The 7,747-nt window shown below is 60.8% G+C and overlaps 1 protein-coding gene across 1 annotated transcript; it reads left to right on the top strand.

Annotated features, from left to right (window-relative positions):
* Nucleotides 1–656: 656 nt before the first annotated feature.
* On the top strand, nucleotides 657–6,909 carry PSMD2 (proteasome (prosome, macropain) 26S subunit, non-ATPase, 2). The gene is made up of 20 exons (XM_009883320.1): nucleotides 657–707; nucleotides 1,019–1,183; nucleotides 1,411–1,541; nucleotides 1,888–2,112; nucleotides 2,216–2,374; nucleotides 2,671–2,815; nucleotides 2,956–3,016; nucleotides 3,307–3,453; nucleotides 3,653–3,759; nucleotides 4,148–4,275; nucleotides 4,368–4,455; nucleotides 4,684–4,846; nucleotides 4,929–5,030; nucleotides 5,107–5,252; nucleotides 5,460–5,543; nucleotides 5,665–5,833; nucleotides 5,934–6,028; nucleotides 6,199–6,325; nucleotides 6,418–6,536; nucleotides 6,618–6,909. The coding sequence occupies exons 1-20, from the start codon at nucleotides 687–689 to the stop codon at nucleotides 6,798–6,800; spliced, it is 2,565 nt and encodes an 854-aa protein (XP_009881622.1). The 5' UTR covers nucleotides 657–686; the 3' UTR covers nucleotides 6,801–6,909.
* The last annotated feature ends 838 nt before the right edge of the window (nucleotides 6,910–7,747 follow it).

The following is a 7,747-nucleotide window of genomic DNA, read 5'->3' as shown; positions in this document are numbered from 1 at the left end:
CGGTGGGGCTCCCATCGGCGGGGGCGCGTGACGTCACCGAGGCGAGGGGGTCTCCCTCTGGCCGGGGGCGGTGACGTCTTGGGGGTGCCCGTGTGACGCAGCTGAAGGCTCTCTGCCCGGGGGGTGGGGGGGGCTCACCGGTGTGATATCGCTGGAGTAGGGTGAGGGGAGCCGTGATGTAATCGGAGCACATGTGTGACAGCGGGGACTAGGGAGGGGTCCCCTCTTTTGGCACGGGGGGTGGCCTTGGTGTTGGGGGTCCCCATGAGCCATGGGGGCTCCTGCCTCGGGGTAGGGGGGCTGCTGTCCCTGGGGGTGCCCCCGCCACCTCGTGTGGCTGCTGTCCCTGGATGTCCCCCCCCCACCCTTGGGGCTGTGCCTCTCTCTGTGGGGCTGTTTCCGTACAGCACAGGGTAATGGGGGAGGCACTCGTCACCCCCTGGGAAGGGGTGGTCTCATCGGGGTGGGTATCCCCAGTAATAGAAGCAGTGACCCACCTGATAGCACTGGGTGAGGATGGTGCCCTGGGGGGGATGTGTATCACCATGTCCTGGTCCCCCTGCGGCTTAGGGTTATGCCCCTACCCCTGTCACACTGGGGGGTCTGCGCTGGGCACCCTTAACTCTGCTTTCTCCTGTGTTTTTCGGCAGTCTGAAGAGGACAAGCAGCTGCAGGATGAGCTGGAGATGCTGGTGGAGCGCTTGGGGGTAAGTCTGTGCCGTGCCCCTCAGCAAGGAGCTGCGGAGGCGGTAGCCCTGGCCAGGACTTGAGTCCATCTATCCCTTGCTTACAGCTGTTTCTTGTGCAGTGGAGGTGTGGGGGGTTGTCACCTTGAGTGGGGCCCCTTGTTGTGTGCTGCAGTCTGTCCCCCGGCCTTGCTGCTTGTCTGACCTGTGCCCGAGGAACCTGTGCCTCTCTGTGCAGAGCCACGGATGTGTGGATGTGTTTGAGGAGGGCTGCCGGGGTGGTGGCACAGGAACTAGCCCCTTGCTTCCTGACAGGCAGCTTCCCTCTGCAGGAGAAAGATACGTCCCTGTACCGCCCGGCCCTGGAGGAGCTGCGGAGGCAGATCCGCTCCTCCACCACCTCCATGACCTCTGTTCCCAAACCCCTCAAGTTCCTCCGGCCGCATTATGGCAAGCTGAAGGAGATCTATGAGAACATGGCTCCAGGAGAGAACAAGGTAAAGGTTCTTGGACCCACCATACCATGTGGCTGGGGGAACAGTGCCGGGGCAGTTGAGCGCAGAGACCTCCAGACCCTGTGGTCTAACATCAGCCTCTGTGACTTGCTCCGGTGGATTGTACCTTCCCAGGGCTGTGCCTTTGCCACCTGTGACAGCATGTGGGTGCAGGGAGGGTGTTGTGTCCCTGGCTGCCCCTGCTTCCCCATGCCCGATGTGTGTCTGAGCCCCCGGCACTCTTTACAGCAGACATCATTTCTGTTTTGGCCATGACCATGAGTGGGGAGCGTGAGTGTCTGAAGTACCGTCTGGTGGGCTCCCAGGAGGAGCTGGCGTCTTGGGGACATGAATATGTCAGGTAAGCCTGGGTGAGAGCTGGGTTTGGGGAGGGATAAGGGCTCAGGGGGATTTACCTTTGACACTGGCCTGTCTGGGAGGTGTCCTGACTTGCTGGGCTAGTACTTAGCTGTCACATCTGCAGACGTGCCACCTCATCCTCTCCACAGAGATCTTGCTGCTGTGGCCTTTGTAATCTCTGCTTTTAACCCTGTTCCTCCTCTGTCCTTGTCCCCCACAAACTCTCTCAGGAATGTGGAGCCCCTGTAAACAGTACACAGCCCTGGCTAACTGGCAGCAGCTGATCCCCATCCCTGGGGCTGAGTAAAACTGGTTTCTATGGTGGTGATGTCCCTTTGTCCCTGCAGGCACCTGGCAGGGGAGGTGGCTAAGGAGTGGCAGGAGATTGATGAGGCTGACAAGGCTCAGAGGGACACGCTCCTCACATTGGTCAAGGAGATTGTTCCCTACAACATGGCCCACAATGCAGAGCACGAGGCCTGTGACCTGCTCATGGAGATCGAGCAGATGGACATGCTGGAGAAGTACATCGATGACAACGCCTACTCCAAAGTGTGCCTCTACCTAACCAGGTGAGGGACCTTGGCAGGCTGAGGCACTGGAAGGGACCTGGTCCCTGGTGGGCCGAGGTTGCCTGATGTGGTCATCATCTTCATGTCTGTCTCCTCCTCAAAGCTGCGTAAGCTACGTCCCAGAGCCTGAGAACTCGGCTCTCCTACGCTGTGCCCTGGGCATCTTCCGCAAGTTCAGCCGCTACCCTGAAGCCCTGCGCCTGGCTCTGATGCTTAATGACGTGGAGCTGGTGGAGGACATCTTCACTTCCTGCAAAGATGTGTAAGCGGAGACTTGTTCCCCACCCTCTGGAGCTTTTGCCCATCACGGTGGGGCATGACTCCCTGTCCAGGCAGAGCTGGGTTGGATCCTGCCACCACCAGAAGCGTCTGGGGGTTTGGACTGAGACTCTTGTCCCTGAAATCAAGATGAATACAAGCAGGTCATCTCTGGGCTGCTCGTGCGTGCCTCTAGAGCAGAGCAGGCTGGGCTACGTGTCTGTGCCGTCTGGTGAGCGTGTGTTTGTGCTGGGGCTGGCCATGGTGTGGGCATTTGTGAAACCTCTTCCCTCTGCGCAGAGTTGTCCAGAAGCAGATGGCCTTTATGCTGGGTCGCCATGGGGTCTTCCTGGAGTTAAACGAGGATGTGGAGGAGTATGAGGACCTGACCGAGATCATGTCCAATGTCCAGCTCAACAGCAATTTCCTGGCCTTGGCCAGAGAGGTGAGTGTCCCAGTTGGGAAAAGAGACCTGGGCTTCCTCTGGCTCTGGCTGTTCTGTTTGCCGGAGAGGTTGCCCTTGTAGGGCAGCTGACCTGGGGTGAGCTGACCGGGAGGTAACCCCCTTCCCCTTTGTCTCTGCAGCTGGACATCATGGAGCCCAAAGTGCCGGATGATATTTACAAAACCCACCTGGAAAATAACCGTAAGGGCTGTTGTTGTGGCCTCTGTTGTTCCTCCTTTGGGAAGCTCCTGGGGCTGCAATGTGCCTCTGGGCCAGCGCAGTCAGCTGTGTATGCCAGGGGTGGGCACACAGCCCACCTAGGATCTCTGACCTGCCGTGGAGCACACCCAGCTGCCTGCTGTGGATTTGGGCTCCTCCTTCCTGCTGCTGGTGGGACAGGTCCTTGTCCCTCAGTGGCATCGGATGGCTGCGCAGTGGAGGGCTGGCAGGGCTTCTCTTGCTGCCCGGCTCACGCTGTCATCATTCCCCAGGCTTTGGGGGCAGCGGTTCCCAAGTGGACTCAGCCCGGATGAATTTGGCCTCCTCCTTCGTGAATGGCTTTGTGAATGCTGCGTTTGGACAGGACAAGCTGCTGACGGACGATGGCAATAAATGGTTGTACAAGAACAAGGACCACGGTGAGGGAGCCGGCTGGGCAGGGGCTGGAGGTGTCCCTAGGCTTGGGGTTGCTGCCCTGTCCCTTTTGGGTGCCTGCTGAAAGGGGGGGCTGCAGGGCACAACTGCTGCTGTGCTGCCCTGTGTCCCTGGCCACCAGCTGCCCCAGGCAGGGGACATCAATTCAGGGCTGATGTGGGCTTTTCTCCGCTGGAACTGCAGGCATGCTGAGTGCTGCAGCCTCCCTAGGCACGATACTACTGTGGGACGTGGACGGGGGCCTCACACAGATCGACAAATACCTCTACTCCTCGGAGGATTACATCAAGGTTGGTGGCCCCAATCCCAGCACGGGCTCTACGGCTGCGTGGGGTGGCCCTGCTGCGGGCTGGGGGTATGGCTGGCTCGGGGAATGGTTGACCTTGCCTTGGTCCACTGTGTGGTTTAGCTTCTGCCTGGAGAGGGGTTGGATACCCTGTGTCCCAGGTTTTTGAGTGGCTCGCGGCAAGGTGGGGAGCTCTTGGGGACTGCTGTGTCCCCTTGTCACAGAGCTACGAGCTTTGGACTGCTCAGCTGGATCCAGAGTGGCGTTGCTCACTTGGTACCAACTTGCCCGGCCCGGGGAGTGGGTGTAATGTGTGGGGTGACATTAGTCACCGGGTGGCAGGGAGCTTTGTGTGTCGGTGACTGGTGTGTGACGGTGCCTCTGCCTTACAGTCAGGGGCCCTCCTGGCCTGTGGCATTGTCAACTCAGGGGTGAGGAATGAGTGTGACCCTGCCTTGGCCCTCCTCTCCGACTATGTCCTCCACAACAGCAACACCATGAGGATTGGAGCCATTTTTGGGTAAGGTGTTGGCCCCAGCTTCCCTGTGCTGTGTAGGGCAGTGTGGCTCCCCCCTCATGCTCCCTCCTCACGCTCCCCTGGACTCTCCACAGGCTGGGGCTGGCGTACGCGGGCTCCAACCGTGAGGACGTCCTGACTTTGCTGCTACCTGTGATGGGAGACTCCAAGTCCAGCATGGAGGTAGGGAGCGAGGCAGGGTTCGCCTGGGGTTCCTGCTTCTCCACCCGGTCCCCAACAGCTCCTGGGGATAGAGGGGCTGTCCTGCAGCTGGTTTGGTATCCGGGAGCAGGGCTGCGTGTCCCTGCGTGACATTGTGCTGTGCCAGAAGAGCACAGCCCTGTTAGGGGGCCAGCTGTGGGCCAGCTCGCTGTCCCTGCATGCAGCATGTCTCCTTCCCTCTTTCACCAGGTGGCTGGTGTGACCGCCCTGGCCTGTGGGATGATATCAGTGGGCTCCTGCAATGGGGATGTCACCTCAACCATCCTCCAGACCATCATGGAGAAATCGGAGACGGAGCTGAAGGACACGTATGCCCGGTGGCTGCCGCTTGGCCTGGGCTTGAACCACTTGGGTAAGGCTGGGCAGTGCCAGTGGCTCACAGATTGGGGGACGGGGTGGGAGCATCTCTCTGACCACTGTGCCTTCCCTGGCAGGGAAGGGAGAGGCAATTGAGGCCATCTTGGCAGCGCTGGAGGTGGTGTCAGAGCCGTTCCGCAGCTTCGCCAACACACTAGTGGACATCTGTGCTTACGCGGGTAAGTTGGGCTGATAAGGCAGGGGTAGGTCCTGGGCCCTTCTTCTGCTGATTGTGGCCCTCCGCTCTCCCTGCAGGCTCAGGGAATGTCCTGAAGGTGCAACAGCTTCTGCACATCTGCAGTGAGCACTTTGACTCCAAGGAGAAAGAGGAGGACAAGGACAAAAAGGACAAGAAAGAGAAGGAGAAGAAAGAGAGCTCAGCTGACATGGGGGCTCACCAGGTGGGGAAACGTGGGCTGGGACTCATGTCCCACGTGGAGAAGCTGGCTTTGGGGTGCTCCTTTAACCACTTGTGGGATCAGAGCTGGAGCAAGACAGCCCACAGCAGCATCCCCTGCTCTCCCTGTCCCTGTGGGCGTAGGGGCTGTGAGAACTTGGGTTTTAGAGTGGGTGCTCCCTGCCTGGTGCTCATGCCCGTGTCTCCACAGGGCGTAGCAGTGTTGGGGATTGCGCTCATTGCCATGGGCGAGGAGATTGGTGCAGAGATGGCCCTGCGCACATTTGGCCACCTGGTGAGTGACACAGGGAGGGATAGCACGGAGCTGGGAAGAGACCCGGGAATAGAGACTGGGTCTTGTCTCATGTCCCTGTAGACCTCATGCTGGGTCTAACGCTCACCTCCCCTCTGTGCAGCTGCGGTACGGGGAGCCCACCCTCCGCCGTGCCGTTCCCCTGGCCCTCGCACTTATCTCGGTCTCCAACCCCCGGCTCAACATCCTCGACACGCTCAGCAAGTTCTCCCATGATGCTGACCCTGAGGTCTCCTACAACTCCATCTTTGCCATGGGCATGGTGGGCAGTGGTAAGCTTCGGGGACAGCCCGGTTTGGAGCTCATGCCAGGGTAAAGGTGGGAGATCCGAGCTGTGTACCCTACTCTCTGCCTGCACCCCGTCTTCCCCAGGTACCAATAACGCCCGTCTGGCAGCGATGCTGCGGCAGCTCGCCCAGTACCACGCCAAGGACCCCAACAACCTCTTCATGGTGCGGTTGGCCCAGGTGATGATCCTGCGCTCCCTGCTTGTGGTGGGGAAGGGGCAGGTTGGGGTTCCTGCCCTGGGTGTGGGAGGGCAGCAGTGTCCCAGGGGTGTCACCTTCCTGCTGGGCAGGGCTGGGCGTCCCAGGTGTTTACCCCACTGCTCTCTCACATTCATTCTCTGCCACACCAGGGCCTGACGCACCTGGGCAAGGGGACGCTCACCCTGTGCCCCTACCACAGCGATCGCCAGCTCATGAGCCAGGTGGCCGTGGCCGGGCTGCTGACTGTCCTCGTGTCCTTCCTGGACGTGCGCAACAGTGAGTCCTGTGGGCTCAACCCCACCCCGGCACCCCTCTGCCCCATGGGGTGTGGACCGCTCAGTCCCCCCTTACCTCTGTCTCCCTTCCAGTTATCCTGGGCAAGTCACACTACGTTCTCTACGGGCTCGTTGCTGCCATGCAGCCCCGCATGCTGGTCACCTTCGATGAGGAGCTGCGACCTCTGCCCGTGTCGGTGCGGGTGGGACAGGTAAGGGGCAGCCAGAGCTGGGGATGGGGTGCTCTGGCGTCCCTGTGTGTCCCCGGCTCTCACCTCGCTCCTTTCTCGCAGGCTGTGGATGTGGTGGGCCAGGCAGGCAAGCCCAAAACCATCACCGGCTTCCAGACTCACACGACGCCGGTGCTGCTGGCGCACGGAGAGCGGGCAGAGCTGGCCACGGAAGAGCACGTGCCCGTGACGCCCATCCTGGAGGGATTTGTTATCCTACGCAAGAACCCCAACTACGACGTTTGAGATGAGGGGGGGAGTGGGGGAGGGAGGGTAGGCGGTTTGGGTGGATGGGTGGGGGGAAAACTAGTTTGTTTTTGTTACTCAGAGTCAAGGAAATAAACTATGCGGAGACTCTAATGCTGCCCTAGCCTCCTTGTGCTGGCGCTGTGGGCTGGGCTCTGAGCCCCTCCAAGGTCCCTGCTGCCCCAGGGGGGCTGGGCACAGTGCAGACCCCGAGAAGCAGGGGATGAGCAGAGAACGGTGGGGTGCCACAGGTGCTCCTGCTCCCCCATGGCTGTTACTCAGAGTCAAGGAAATAAACTATGCGGAGACTCTAATGCTGCCCTAGCCTCCTTGTGCTGGCGCTGTGGGCTGGGCTCTGAGCCCCTCCAAGGTCCCTGCTGCCCCAGGGGGGCTGGGCACAGTGCAGACCCCGAGAAGCAGGGGATGAGCAGAGAACGGTGGGGTGCCACAGGTGCTCCTGCTCCCCCCTGCCTCCCGCTCCTCCCCACCCTGTGCCCGGCTGTGCCCCCACAGAACCCTGAGTGCCCGTGATCCCAGCCAAGACTGTTCTTCTGGAGGGGGTTGGATCCCCCTGGAGTGCGTTGGGTCTAGAGCCGTCATCGGGGCCAAGATCAGTCTTGGGGTGGGGTGGATGCCATGGGGGAAATGTTTTTAGGAAAGAGAAGAAAACCCTGTCCCATTGCCAAACCCAGCAGTGTGCACATCCTGGGTGGCCATGGGAAGCTGTGTCCGGGTGGGCGTGGGGGCTGTGACCTGGCGGAGTGGTGCTGGATGGAGGTTGGGATGGGTGTGGGGTGATGCGTGCCATTGGGAGGGGGATGGGTGCAAGGTGCCATGTCCTGCGGGGGGGCCCATATCCTCCGTGGGTGCGAGGGGGCTCCTGGGTGGGTCCTGCTGGGCGCTGGAGGGGTGCAAGTCCCGGGTGAAGGCAGGTGCGGAAGGATGCA

This window comes from Charadrius vociferus, unplaced genomic scaffold (genome assembly GCF_000708025.1).
Source record: "Charadrius vociferus isolate BGI_N301 unplaced genomic scaffold, ASM70802v2 scaffold214, whole genome shotgun sequence".
NCBI classification, from domain to species: Eukaryota; Metazoa; Chordata; class Aves; order Charadriiformes; family Charadriidae; genus Charadrius; species Charadrius vociferus.
This window is presented reverse-complemented; position numbering and strand designations above follow the sequence as displayed.

Coding starts and splice junctions, on each gene's coding strand:
- PSMD2 (XM_009883320.1), top strand. CDS start 687: ATGCTGGTGGAGCGCTTGGGG. Junction 3,017..3,306: donor AACCCACCTGGAAAATAACC/GTAAGGGCTGTT, acceptor ATCATTCCCCAG/GCTTTGGGGGCAGCGGTTCC. Junction 4,456..4,683: donor ACTCCAAGTCCAGCATGGAG/GTAGGGAGCGAG, acceptor CTCTTTCACCAG/GTGGCTGGTGTGACCGCCCT.